At 44.7% G+C, this 15,000-nt stretch overlaps 1 protein-coding gene across 3 annotated transcripts in view; it reads left to right on the top strand.

Moving 5' to 3' along the window:
• The window catches only part of LOC135109689 (uncharacterized), a 185,008-nt gene that overhangs the window by 64,228 nt on the left and 105,780 nt on the right, over positions 1 to 15,000 (top strand). For 2 of the 3 annotated variants that reach the window (XM_064021245.1, XM_064021262.1), the window contains exon 2: positions 12,703 to 13,211. The exons of the other annotated variant lie outside the window; for it this stretch is intronic. In XM_064021245.1, the coding sequence (XP_063877315.1) occupies positions 12,977 to 13,211 (235 nt within the window). In that variant the 5' untranslated portion in view covers positions 12,703 to 12,976. The remainder of the gene's footprint in view (positions 1 to 12,702; positions 13,212 to 15,000) is intronic. 3 annotated transcript variants of the gene reach the window in all.

Genomic DNA, 15,000 nt, shown 5'->3' on the forward strand with positions numbered 1-15,000 from the left:
TCTCTGTGTTTGTCTGTCGTTCTGTTTTTCAGTAGGTCAAGGTGTTCTTTTTTATATTTACTCTCTCTCTCTCTCTCTCTCTCTCTCTCTCTCTCTCTCTCTCTCTCTCTCTCTCTCTCTCTCTCTCTCTCTCATAGGTAAAGACAACAAATACGAGCACTATACACTTTCACAGGTAAATTTCATCCTTACGTAAAATAAGAGGAGAGAATATTCCAATACATTTGACCTCCTTTCCCCTCCTTTCACCCTCCACCCCTCCCTCCGTTTCGTCTTCCACCGAATGCTTCTTCCTATATTCCATTTTCCTTTCGTGTGCCTTTGAAACTTTAATTCTTCTAATGCATCTTTTCCATCTGTTTGGCCATCTATGTCATGAGATTTTACCTGAAGCACGTCAGTGGGATGGCGTGCCGCGCGTGGGCAGACTAGAAGATTATATTCACTCTCTCTCTCCCTCTCTCTCTCTCTCTCTCTCTCTCTCTCTCTCTTCCTTTGATGCAGAACCATGGCGAAAATGTTAATTTTTTTTAAGCCACACAGTCAGGCTTAAAGAAACCCAAAATTATATGCCGAAACATGGCAGAAATGAGCAATGGTTAGGTTAGGTTAGAGTCTGGAGTGGAAGTTTACCACGCCCTGAATGCTCGCCACGGCGCCCACACCTTGCCATTAATGTTTAGATAAAGGTTTTGGATTATCTCTCTCTCTCTCTCTCTCTCTCTCTCTCTCTCTCTCTCTCTCTGCTATGTGTTGAACTAGTCTTAGTGATTCTCCTATTCACCAGTACATTTCTTTTATTTATTTTTTTTATCTGTACATTATCTCAGATGTCTACTCTCTCTTGTATGTTGTACGAGTCTTATTGTACCTTTTTATATCCAGCAATACTATTTTTCTTTTGTCTATTTTCTTTTTTGCGATACATTTTTTATTGTACGAATCTTCTCATACCCCTAGTGACTTTTTTTATATTCCCCAGTACATTTTTTTAACTATACAATATCTCAAGTGTCTTCTCTCTGCTTTGCGTCGTGCGAACCTTCTTATATTTGTAGCGATACTCAGATCCACTGGTATATTCTTTCTTTTGTCTTTTAAACTACATACACTATCTCAGGTGTCTTCCGTCTGCTATGTAGTAAGTATTATATGAGACAAATAGGTTTATATTCTTAGTAGTGTTCATATTTCCTCATATTTCTGTCTATTATTTTGTTCTATCTCTTAAACTGTACATTTGTCTTACTTGTCTTTCTCTGTTTATGTATTGTATTTGTATTTGTATCTCTCAAACACTTTCTTTTATATCTTCAGTAATGTTTATGTCTCCCTCACCCCGACACAATTTGTCTCTTTTCATCTTTCCTAGACCATCATATTGTTTCATTTGTCTTCTTTGCTTTTGTACTTTATTTGTCATTATCTCGATTGTCTTTTCTGTTTATGTGTTGTACTTGTCAAGCATTTTTTTATTTCATTTTTTTTGTTTTTATTTTTAGTAATGTTCCTGTCTCCCCACGCCATGTCTCTTTTTCATCTTTCTTATACCTATCATTATTTCAGTTGCCTTCTTCGTTTATGTGCTTGATTTTGTCATTATCTTGGGTGTATTTCCTGCTTAGCCATTTTAGTTTTCGAGCAATTTCTTTTATATCCTTATCTATGCTCATATCCACCAATATTTTGTCTCTTTTAATCTTTCTTAAATTATCATTATATCAGTTGTCTTTTCTGCTTATCTGTATTATCTTAGCTGTTTTTTTCTTACTTATGTATTGTATTTGTCAAGCTTTTCTTTTTAGTAATCTTCATCTCCACACACTTTGTCCCATTTCTTTTTCTTAAGCTCATTATTTCCGTTGTCTTCTCAGCTTCTCAGTATTATCTTTGCTGTTCTTTTTCTACATAATATTTCATTTGTCAAACACTTCTTCTTTTTTTCTGTTTTTAGTAATATCCATATCCCAACACAAACTGTCTTATTTCTTCTTTCTTTTTCTTCTTATCTACTTTATTTATGAAACATTTTTTCAAACCCTTAGTGATGCGTACACTCATAGCTTCCCATACCTCGTCTTTTTCCTACCTGCGAGGAACAAAAACACACGCCAGCATCCAGCGAGGCGAGGTGAGCCGGTCTGCCGAATACATCGTCCAAAAAATATCAGAATATGTTGGTCCATCAGAATCATAAAATATAATATTAACGCATTTTTCTTCCCTTGATTTTTGGAAAGAATTCAAAATTATTTTTTTATTCATCTTTTTCTTTTTTTTTCTAAGGATCCTGATTGACAAAGCGCAAATGTAAAATTCCCATAATATGATGCGAGTACGCAGGTATTCTGTTTTAAGAGTGTCTGTGTTTATGTGCCTGATTCTCCTCGCCTTTTAACTGACGCTGCCTAGAGGGAGGAGGGAGGAGGGTGTTCCTGGCTGATTGGCTGACTTAGGGCGCCACAGGTCTCCGGGTTTTACTTCAAGATGCCTCCACACACACACACACACACACACACACACACACACACACACACACACACACACACACACACACACACGATGCGGCGAAGAGTGGAGGAGAGGAAGGGAAGGGAGGGAAGGGCTGGAGGATGAATCGTACTCCCTGCCCTGGACTGGTATGGCGGCGTGTCTATGGCAGTGATAAAGCATGTGGACGTGACACCCATTAACTTTAACCGCTTTAACACTGGCACAGAAACCACCACCACCACCACCACCACCACCACAGCCGCTCCCATGCACCGAACAGCGAACATTGTGGCAGCGGTGACGTGCGGTGCTTATGAAACGTCTGTGTGTGTGTGTGTGTGTGTGTGTGTGTGTGTGTGTGTGTGCCATTCTTTATGCTGTCCATCCCTTCAGCGTGAATCCCTTGCATTGCTCTAACCCTTCTGCTGCTGCCGCTGCTGCTGCTGGGTGATGGATGGCTGCACTGCATACCTCGAGGTGGTGGCGTGTGCAGGTGTGTGTGTGTGTGTGTGTGTGTGTGGATCCTTGTGTCGTGGTGATGGGGACGGCAGCGTGGAGGCGTTACTCTCTCTTTCTCTCTCTCTCTCTCTCTCTCTCTCTCTCTCTCTCTCTCTCTCTCTCTGCCACCACGCCAAGAGGACCTCCAGACAAAGGTTCATTCTCACCGGCGCGTGACGAACCCAATAGTTGGGAGGGAAAGCATGAGAGGCGCGGGAGGAGACGAGAAGGGAGAGAGGGAGTGAGAGGCGAGGAGAGGAGACAGAAGAGGAGAAAGAACTGGGATGGTGGAGAGGAAGGAGAGAGGGTGCTGTGAGGAAGAGAGCGAGATGGAGAGTGTGGGAGAGTGGGTTGGGGTGACCTGGGAAGTAAAGGGAGGAGGGAGAGGGAAGATTTGAGGGCAGAGCAGTAGAGGGCATGGACAGGAAAAGACTTAGTGTGTAGCATCTTGTAGCATCTTTATGAGGTGAGAGAGAATGCAAGAAATAGTGCTGTACGTGTGTAGGAAACCAGAGAGAGAGAGAGAGAGAGAGAGAGAGAGAGAGAGAGAGAGAGAGAGAGAGAGAGAGAGAGAGAGAGAGGGGAATTTAAGGGGACACAGTGAGAGGGGAGACTGAGAGATATAGAGTAGTCCTGTAAGAGAGATAAATGGGACGAGAGAGAGAGAGAGAGAGAGAGAGAGAGAGAGAGAGAGAGAGAGAGAGAGAGAGAGAGAGAGAGAGAGAGAGAGAAAGGGGGACAGACACCCAGACTAATAGAATAGAGAGAAAGACAGACAAAATCATACAGAGAGAGAGAGATGGAAGGAAATACAGATCAAAAGATAGGAAGGGCTTAATAAATGAGAGAGAGAGAGAGAGAGAGAGAGAGAGAGAGAGAGAGAGAGAGAGAGAGAGAGAGAGGTATTTGTGAAAAAGGAAAAGAGAGGGAAAGTGAAGGAGAGGGAGAGAGAGAAAGAGAGAGATGGGAGAGAGAAAAAGTGGAGGTGGCCGTCAAGGATGGGAAGGCACGGCATGAACTCTCTCTCTCTCTCTCTCTCTCTCTCTCTCTCTCTCTCTCTCTCTCTCTCTCTCTCTCTCTCTCTCTCTCTCTCTCTCTCTCTCTCTCTCAACCCTGACCTCTCGTTATTGGGCAAAAATTAAGTTAAAATGTGCAACTTTTTATCACACGGTTTAACATCGGTACACTGCCACACGCACCACACACACAGTCATCCCCTAACCTTGTAAAGCCGCACTGAGCTGCACCACACACCACAACAATGATGATGACTAGAATATTACTTCCTTAGACACCATTTATTCTTGTTACATAAAATACCCTTAAAATCAGGGAGATATTCGAGGCTATGCTGGTACATTAAAGATAATCAGTTTACAGTGTTATTTTGAATTTGACTGGTGACTGTCTTCTTAAGGAGCTGGTATCTCAAGTAGGTCTTTTTTTCAGTTTCTTTGGTCTAAGCCAGAGAGACGAGTTATTGTAGAAGTTAATTAAATGTGTATCAACCCTCTGACTACTACAGTTTCTTCTCAGCTCGATATAATTTGAAAAAGGGAGCACTCATAGTAAAGGGTGTCATCAAATATTTAGTAAAGCTTCTTAGTACTTGTAGGTTAAATTTTGACGAATAGAATTTCCTGTGATAACTGAAAATCAAATTACATATGTTGTTAGCAGTTAAAGGGTTAATTTCCTCAAATTTCTTAGTTATGTGTTTAAGAATATTGCTCTAGATTGAAAGGTGGTAGTTTCAGATGTTACTGTTCTAGGCTATTCTTACATCATGCACGATAGTAGTGGAACAGTGTTATAGTATACGCGCACCATGCATGCACCGCTGTACTGCATCAGTTCTCAGCGCCATCCAGCTTTCTGTACCATGCTATGCCTTCATTATAAATCATTACACCATACAACACAAGGAAATATGACAATTTTATTTCACCATATTTCATCACAGATTAACACCTTGCATCATAGTACATTCCCACGCTGTACCACTCATTTGAATCACCACACATTACGACACTAATCTACCTCACACACACACACACACACACACACCACAATACATAACCACATCACACCACACCACACTAATCATCACACACACACACACAAGCACCATAAACTTATACCACACAAAAGAACAAACACCACCTATCACCTTCCAAACACGTCAATGAAACACCACTCCTGAAAACTGACGAGGGAAGATTTTCTGTTCACGAGACGCACGTACGAGAGAACCGGACCGCCTGAAGAGAAGCAGGAGGAAGGAGAGGCGCTCGCGGGTGCAGAATGAGAGGAAGGGAGTAAAGGCTGGCCAGTGTGGGTATAGGGATGAGCGGAGATAAGGGAGAGGGGTATGAAGAGAAGGAGGAGGAGGAGGAGGAGCTCAGGAGTAGTATTCGTGAGATGTGGGGTGTGTGGAGGGCAGGTGGAGGAGAAAAAGGAATGTCTTGAATAGTTATTAGTGACGTGATCTGGTAATAGCTCTGACTCCTTTGTTTTGGAGGAGATGGTGGTCGTGGTGGTGGTGGTGGTGGTGGTGGTGGTGGGGGAGGAGGAGGGGCATCGGGAGGAGGAGGAAAATGAAACAGAAGAAATGTAGGAAGGAGCAGGATAAATACTACTTAAAATTAATCAACTGCTTGCTTTTTCCTTGCAGTTTTCTTCTTTTATTTTTCTTCTTTATTCGCCCTAACCCGACCTGCTGACCTGACCTTTGCAATGACCCAGCAGCCACCACCGACACCAACCGGTCATCAACCTTAATACACACACACACACACACACACACACACACACACACACTCACACACACACACACACACACACACACACACACACACACACACACACACACACACACACACACACACACACACTCTCCAGCACGTCCCTCACGGTACTTTTGTGAAAACTTTTTGTGCCGCGTTTCGTTCACAAGAGTCCCGGGAAAGATGTACGCACACAAACATGGACGCGCACACAAGCTGATGTGTACACACCCTCATGCACACGAACAAAGTAAAAACAAGTCGAATACAAACTGGAAGCAACCCCAAAAAAGATACCCCGAGAAAATAAAGGAAGATATTTTTTCGCAAATATTTACCAACTTTACTGGCCATGCATAAAGAGAGAGAGAGAGAGAGAGAGAGAGAGAGAGAGAGAGAGAGAGAGAGAGAGAGAGAGAGAGAGAGAGAGAGAGAGAGAGAGAGCAAATAAGAAAGAGTTCTTGATGAGGAGGAGTCGAGAGGTCAGACAGGGAGGAGGAGCCGGAGGAGAAAGGGAGCGAGGGAGGGAGGGAGGGAGGGAGTGGGGACATGGAGAGGTTGGGATCGAGAGAAAGAAAATGAGACAGAGAGAGAGAGAGAGAGAGAGAGAGAGAGAGAGAGAGAGAGAGAGAGAGAGAGAGAGAGAGAGAGAGAGAGATACGGACAGGTAGTAAGACAGACAGGTAGACAGAGACGTAAAGATTCATACAAGGACAAAAAAATAAAAAATAAAATAAAAAGCAAGCAGAAAGATACACATGAGAGAGAGAGAGAGAGAGAGAGAGAGAGAGAGAGAGAGAGAGAGAGAGAGAGAGAGAGAGAGAGAGAGAGAGAAGAAGCAGGCTTGGGGGAGGAAGGTCAAGGTGGCAGGGGCGTAGCCATGCTGTGAGGTGACGCTTGCCCACCTACCCTACCTACACACACACACACACACACACACACAGCACCCAACAATCACATTCCACTACTGCTCTACCTCATCAGCCACCATCTTCATTACAAGGAGCAAAATACACACAGTCCCTCAATAACTCGTACATCCACCTCATGATTTCTGGATCCAGCCAACCAACCTACACCACCATCACCACCCACGCCACCCACGCTACTCTTTGCTTCCCCATTACCACCACCACCTCCTCCGGCACGAGTTTATTCACTTACACCATTCGCTTCTACACTAAAGCAATTGAACGTGGACTTATCGCTGCAACAGATAACTGGGACTTCTATAAACATTTACTGCCTATAATTTTCGTCCCTTCTCTCTCATATAAACACTGCCAGCACATCGGGGACACGTGTACCCTATCTAACCTGATGCACCCTGCCAGCCTCCCTCCCTCCCTCCCTCCCTCCCTGCCACCCTGCCGGAGCGTTAACGAGACAAGCGACGGAAAAAAAAATGGAGAGAAAAATAGAGACAGAACGTGGAAGGAAAGAACGGAAATATTTAAGGCTGCTCCGCTTTGCTTTAATTGGGCATTTTAGACAGGAATTTCATTTTTTTCTCTCTTTTTTGTCTCTTGTTACGTGAGTCCTCGTGCTTCTCTTAACTTTATTTTTTTGTATGATATTTCCTCACCTGAAGCTTTTTATTGCTGTTTCCTTCCGTCCTCTTTCACCCACTCAGTTTACTTGCTACTCCGTTATTGTCGTTTCTCCTCCCCTGTATCTCTCTCTCTCTCTCTCTCTCTCTCTCTCTCTCTCTCTCTCTCTCTCTCTCTCTCTCTCTCATGTTCTTCTCTCATCTCTTCTAAAATTTTTACTCTTACTCTTTCCCTCCCTCTCTTTCTGTTATTAATTCCATGTTATTCTGTCCTCTCCTGTGTTTAGTCTTTATTCCTTTACTTTATTTCTTCTTCTCCCTCCCTTCTTTTGTCTCCCTCTCCAGTGTCCTAGCCAAACCCTTACTCCTCTCCTCCTCCTTCTCTTTTTCCCCCTCCTCTTCCCTCTACTTTTTCTTTAACTTATTCCCTTTACTCCAAGTACTCATGCACACTCCGTGTATATCTCCCTTGTATTTCCTCCCTCTTTCTCCTTGTCTTTCATTACCTACTAAATCTTTATTCCTACTTTTCCATTCCCAACTTTCTTTAATTTCCTTTACTCAACTCTCCCTGTTATTGTCTCTATTACTCCACTGTATTTCTTTCTTTCTCTCTTCCTCCCTCCCTTTCTTTCTCCCTCTCCCCTGCTCTTTCCTCATTATCTGCTCCTCTCCCTCACCTTCCCCCCCAACCTCGCCTCCCACCCAAGAACAGGTGTCACGCTTCTTAGTTTCCCGGCTCCTTCCCTCCGGGCCTCTTGTTCCATACTTCCCTGTTTCACGGTTCACTGCTCTCTCTCTCTCTCTCTCTCTCTCTCTCTCTCTCTCTCTCTCTCTCTCTCTCGTGTTTCTTTATTTTTTATATTTCTTTCTTTGCTGAATGTTTGTTTGATTATTTAAGTTTTAATAATGATTATTAGTGTGTTTATTTATTTTCCTTTCTATTTTATACTTTACTCTGCCTTTATTCATACTTGTCTGTCTGTCTGTCTGTCTGTCTGTCTGTCTGTCTGTCTGTTTCTCTCTCTCTCTCTCTCTCTCTCTCTCTCTCTCTCTCTCTCTCTCTCTCTCTCTCTCTCTCTCTCTCTCGCACACGCTAATCAACGCCCTCAGCAAACACAGTGTTCCCTTTTGGCGCGCTCAGCAGTACTGAGATTGACTCGAGGCAAAAGGAAAAAGGGTGATGAAGACAGGAGACTGACAGCCGTAAGAATAAAAAGTGAAGGGAAAAGAAGATAATAGGAGGAGGAGCGGCAGATACTATGCACTATATGTGATAATTCAGTGCGATCAGAGGATGTGTGACTCATGTGATTAGATTCTAGCGTGAAAAGTATTTGTATGTCTCTGAACCCATGTATCGTTCTCTCTCTCTCTCTCTCTCTCTCTCTCTCTCTCTCTCTCTCTCTCTCTCTCTCTCTCTCTCTCTCTCTCTCTCTCCCTTCACTAATCATTATTTTTACTCAGATGATATATGCTCTGCTTGCCTGTATTTATTCTGGCGCTGCTGAGTCAAGGTAAGCATTCTCTCCCTCGCCACCAGTCGCCTCCTTCCCTCCCTTGCTCTCCCCAACACTGCACAGGCCCATGGTGATGACTCGCTACTCTTCTCCCCCTCGCTCCTCTTCTTGCTGGGGGTGTTCCTCTTCTTTGCTCCTCCGCTCACTGCCTCCTGCGCTTCCTCTGCACTAATATAGCAAGTTTACTCGCCCAAGCCATTAGTTTCTGACGCCGCAGCCCAGTTCCCATTATCCCCCTTCACTCTGCTGCCTCCTCGATTAGTCCCACTCACACGCTCTACATATACTCCTCTTCCTCTTCCTCCTCCTCCTCCTCCTCCTCCTCCTCCTCCTCCTCCTCGCACTGTTCCTACTCCTCCTCCGCTAACTGCCGCAGACTGTTTAATCTCTTTATCCTGGCTACTCAAACATCCGATCCTTGACTCTCTCTCTCTCTCTCTCTCTCTCTCTCTCTCTCTCTCTCTCTCTCTCTCTCTCTCTCTCTCTCTCTCTCTCTCTCTCTGTGTGTGTGTGTGTGTGTGTGTGTGTGTGTGTGTGTGTGTGTGTGTGTGTGTGTGTGTGTGTGTGTGTGTGTGTGTGTGTGTGTAGTGTTGGTTTTTGGTGTGTTTTTTTTGTGTTTTATATATTTTTTTCTCCTTAACTTATGTTTTCTCGTTTTTTTTCGTAGTTCATTCTCTCTCTCTCTCTCTCTCTCTCTCTCTCTCTCTCTCTCTCTCTCTCTCTCTCTCTCTCTCTCTCTCTTTATCTGTACATCTCCCTCCGCCGCTGCCGCGCCTCTGCCCGCTCCCTACTCGTCCACTCCTGGGAGGACCGGTTATGGTTCCTACGTGAGACGGCTCGTTTCAGCTTTATAATACAACTCACATTATTTTTTCTTCTCGCCAAAGTTCCTCTTCCTCCTCCTCCTGGGTAGTTTCGTTTGGATGTGTGCTTTTCTTTCCTTTTCTTTCTTTTTTTCTTTTTTTTTATCTTTATTTGTTTATTGAATGCTTCGTTTCAACTATATATGTTAAGATTTTTGGTTATTATTGTTGTGTTTGTGTTGTGTGTGTGTGCGTGTGTATTTGTTTGTTTGTTTGTTTGTTTGTTTGTTTGTTTGTGTGTGTGTGTGTGTGTGTGTGTGTGTGTGTGTGTGTGTGTGTGTGTGTGTGTGGTGTTCTTTCGTGCACTCGATTTGCTCTCTCTCTCTCTCTCTCTCTCTCTCTCTCTCTCTCTCTCTCTCTCTCTCTCTCTCTCTCTCTCTCTCTCTCTCTCTCTCTCTCTCTCTCTCTCTCTCTCTCTCTCTCTCTCTCTCTCTCTCTCTCTCTCTCTCTCTCTCTCTCTCTCTCTCTCTCTCTCTCTCTCTCTCTCTCTCTCTCTCTCTCTCTCTCTCTCTCTCTCTCTCTCTCTCTCTCTCTCTCTCTCTCTCTCTCTCTCTCTCTCTCTCTCTCTCTCTCTCTCTCTCTCTCTCTCTCTCTCTCTCTCTCTCTCTCTCTCTCTCTCTCTCTCTCTCTCTCTCTCTCTCTCTCTCTCTCTCTCTCTCTCTCGCCTTAATAGCATCTCATTTCTTCACCAATCAAGGGTTCAACTACTCAATGTTTACACCACCACGTACCCTCAGCTTCCTCCCCCTCTCCCTCCTCCCTTCTTTTCTTCCTCCTCCTCCTCCTCCTCCTTGTTGTGGCCCTTGTAACGCTCCCTCCACCGCAAGGGGGCAGCGGCGTAGCACAAGGCTGCCTAATATGTTCTCCCGGTACTTACCTGTCCCCACCTGGCCAAGTATATTGAGGGAAATCATTTCTCCGATAGTAATTGTCCTCCGCTTATGGATTTGGCGGAGTGTGTGTGTGTGTGTGTGTGTGTGTGTGTGTGTGTGTGTGTGTGTGTGTGTGTGTGTGTGTGTGTGTGTGTGTGTTACAACTCTCTTTCTCTTGCTCTCTCTTTCGCTCTCGCTCTTGCTTGGTTCCGACGCGTTTATCTCTCTCTCCATCTGTTTATCTCGCCTTCTATCTGCCTCTCCGTCTTGTCTCGCATCTCGTTCTCTCTATTCCGCGAACTGACTAATGGACTCCGGCTGTCTGCTCTCTCACGATGTACCTGGTCTCGGGGAGGCAGAGGAGAGTAAACAGAGGTGTGTGTGTGTGTGTGTGTGTGTGTGTGTGTGTGTGTGTGTGTGTGTGTGTGTGTGTGTGTGTGTGTGTGTGTGTGTGTAATGGGTGATACTGGCTTGGCTTCTCTGCTCTCTACTCTCTCTCTCTCTCTCTCTCTCTCTCTCTCTCTCTCTCTCTCTCTCTCTCTCTCTCTCTCTCTCTCTCTCTCTCCCTCCAAACTTTTCCTGTTCTTAACATTTGCATTTATCTTCATATTTATTTGTTTATTTATTTGCGTTCTGTTACATGTTTCTTGTATTCCTTTCATCTCTTCATCTCAATTACCTCTTGTTCCCATTCACTTCAACTCACCACATTGCTATTGCTACTACTGCCTTCCCTTTATATCCTTCCTCTTTTTCTTTGCCTCCTCCCCTTCCCTTCCTTCCCTTCCCCGAACCATCTCTTCAAGCGAGTGGATTCAGCGTAACGTAGACATTTATCGTGCGGGCGTTGTTGATAATGTTTTTATGTCAACGCGAGCCGAAGCTGTCGAGGGCACCCCCACTGAGCCATATACAGCCGCCTCTTTTATGCATTAAACAGCTTCACCTCGAGCCAAACATGGAGGTGGCCTGATGTTCGTTAAATTTCTCCCTCTCTTTCTCTTTCTCTCTCTTATATCTTGGTCCGTATCAGAATTCATCGTTTAGGAAAGATGGAAGGGGAAAATGATAAGGGTGTTTTGATTGGTTCTGAGCTGCTTGGTACCTGTGGAAGGTGTTCCCACGTCGTGCTCAGGCTTGTCAGGTAAGAGCAGGTGTTTGTGCACTGGGTCTGCTCGGCTCTCCGCTGCTAATTACTGGTCCGGGATGATGCAGTGCTGACGGTGTTCCCGCGTCAGCCCTGCCCCGCGCCAGCCTCGCGGTTTTCTCGCAGCGGTGTAAGAAAAATAGCTGACCGGCTACCTGCGCTTTGTGAACGGCCGTGGAGTCTGTCCGTGCATGTTGCCAGCTTGAAAAAGGAGCGACAAGTAACCACTCCACCTTTTGTGTCTCCGGCAGCCACCATGAACCCTCCTCCTCTCCCCACAGGCCTTCGCTCAGGTGTACCTTACCGCGCCTCACCTGGACTCGCCTCATCACCTTATGCGCCGCTGCTCTGACGTCACCGGAAGCACTTCATATCCAGAGACACACCAGACCTATACTTTGGGCGGCCAGCCTCGCCCCTGTCAGCGTAATGATGATTTACCTCAGATACGCCCTCTTACTCCCCGGGATTTATAGGTTTTAGTAGACATATGTAAGGGCGTGTGTGTGTGTATTTGGCGTCGTTGTGCGCCTTGATGCAGTATGTGTTCCTCCCGCTGCCGCCACTCCCTCTCCCGGTTCCTCTTCATTTGGCGACACTGACTGCACAGACCCGTCGGCAGCAGCAGCAGCAGCAGCAGCAGCAGCAGCAGCAGGAACAGCAGCTGCGCCTCCCTGTGGTGGTGTCTCTCAACATTCGCGGCACGCCACTCCCATGCCCTAACCCAGGTGACCCCACCGAGCCTCCTCTACCCTCACACCCGCTGCGCCGCCCCGCCCAGGTGTCAGCGGCCCCCCGCCGAGAATTGTATAGCTCGACCCTTAAAAGAAACCGGACCAATATCTTTCTTCCTTTCGCACTCCATCATCATCGGAAGGCTACTGATCTTGTGCTTTATCATCTAATGCTATAAGCGTAGGGTCTTTAATTTACCTGTAAGGAATGGATGATTGAGGTGTACCTATCTTCCACAGGTGTGCTTGGAACTGGCTCCCTTCACTTGACTGGCGGGGACGGTACTTCTGTCACCTTCCTTGCTTACGGTAGTCACAGCTGGGCCGCTGGATCACTCCCCGCCGATCACACTGGCAGTGAGCGAAACGAGGAACAGATTGCTCAGCGGGAAGGTGACAATAACAGTGGCGCTGGTTATGGGAACCGCCCAGGCCACACCCGCTGGCCGCCTGCCAGTCAGGGGTTTCAGTTTTCCTCTCACGGGGACAAGGCCCTCCCCCCACACCCCCAGCGATGTGCCCATTGTTTGCACCGGCCGATAAAAATGATGGCGCCGCCTCGAGGACACCGGTGTACGGCCTGGCGTGTAGGGAGGGGAGGGACGGCCTGATCCTGGAAGCAACCCACGTGTACACTGACCCCGGCAAGTACCAGGTGGACGCACACTTCCTGGATGACCTGCTGGGGGTCGTTACGGGAAGGTGGGAGGCCCAGGTGGAGGTGGAGGAGCTGCTGCAGGTGACCCTGGGTGAGTGTTGCAAGACCCGCTTAGTGTATGCAGTGGCCGGCACGCGGGGGTGAGAGGCCACGGGAGGGGCAGGGGAGAGGCTCACATGATGATTGCCTCACCTGTTTCTCCCCCGCCCTTCCAACACTCACATGCCATTGGGTTGTGTGCTTTCTCTTCTTGGTACTAAAGACTTCATTAATTTTATCATTCTACATGTAGTAAGAGTAATTAGTATTCATTTTCTTCTTATTTTTTTTTCGTTCTTCTTATTTTCTTCTTCTTCTTCTTCTTCTTCTTCTTCTTCTTCTTCTTCTTCTTCTTCTTCTTCTTCTTCTTCTTCTTCTTCTTCTTCTTCTTCTTCTTCTTATTATTATTATTATTATTATTATTATTATTATTATTATTATCACCATCATCATCATCAACATCGTTATCATTTTGTCATTATATATATATATATATATATATATATATATATATATATATATATATATATATATATATATATATATATATATATATATATATATATATATATATATATATATATATATATATATATATATATATATATATATATATATATATATATATATATATATATATATATATATATATATATATATAAATAATGATTTTTTTTTTTTTATCACCATGATTAATCACTTCAATTTTAACTTGAATTTTATGCTGATAATATTCAACAATAGAAGAAATGTTGATGTTAAGTTGTGCCTAAAACATAAAAAATGTGTGTGTGTGTGTGTGTGTGTGTGTGTGTGTGTGTGTGTGTGTGTGTGTGTGTGTGTGTGTGTGTGTGTGTGTGTGTGTGTGTGTGTGTGTGTGTGTATGCATGACTCATCCATATATCTTTTATCACCATGATTAATATATATATATATATATATATATATATATATATATATATATATATATATATATATATATATATATATATATATATATATATATATATATATATATATATATATATATATATATATATATATATATATATATATATATTTTATCACCATGATTAATCACTTCAATTTTAACTTAAATTTTATGCTGATAATATTCAACAATAGAAGAAATGCTGATGTTAAGTTGTGCCTAAAACATAAAATATGTGTGTGTGTGTGTGTGTGTGTGTGTGTGTGTGTGTGTGTGTGTGTGTGTATGCATGACTCATCCAGGGGAGGAGGGTGGGGGAAGGAGGGCACAAGTAAGTGACGGTCAAGAGGTGTGCAAGTGACGCTTGGTGACATGGGAACCACCCAGCGCGGTGTCTTCGTCGTCCCTGAACCAAGTGCTTCAGACGCCTTATCGGGGCGAGACTCGGGGACCTCATGCGATAGGATGTGTTGGCGCCTTGTTCACTCCCCTCCCTTCACCTTGCATGTGTTTGTGTGTGTGTGTGTGTGTGTGTGTGTTTGGGGAGCGTTTTGCTGCTCTAAAACTGAACCTCCCAAAATGGTCCAAATGCTGCGCCCCTGTAATCAAGGAAGCGGTAAATAGTCCAGACAAGAATAATCACGCATGGGAATGTATTCAGGCGGGGTATACGCACACGCACCTCACTTTTCACTGCATGGTTAAATCAGTGAAGATTCACGCTAAACAATTAACAAGAGTTACCTGGAATGAAAAGGATGATGCGTTCCCACTAATTTACACCACACACACACACACACACACACACACACACACACACACACACACACACACACACACACACACACACACACACACACACTTGGGGGATCACGATGAACTGTGTACCTTGTGGGCGGCGAGGGAGGTG

The sequence above is a fragment of the Scylla paramamosain genome, chromosome 2 (genome assembly GCF_035594125.1).
Source record: "Scylla paramamosain isolate STU-SP2022 chromosome 2, ASM3559412v1, whole genome shotgun sequence".
Taxonomy (NCBI): Eukaryota; Metazoa; Arthropoda; class Malacostraca; order Decapoda; family Portunidae; genus Scylla; species Scylla paramamosain.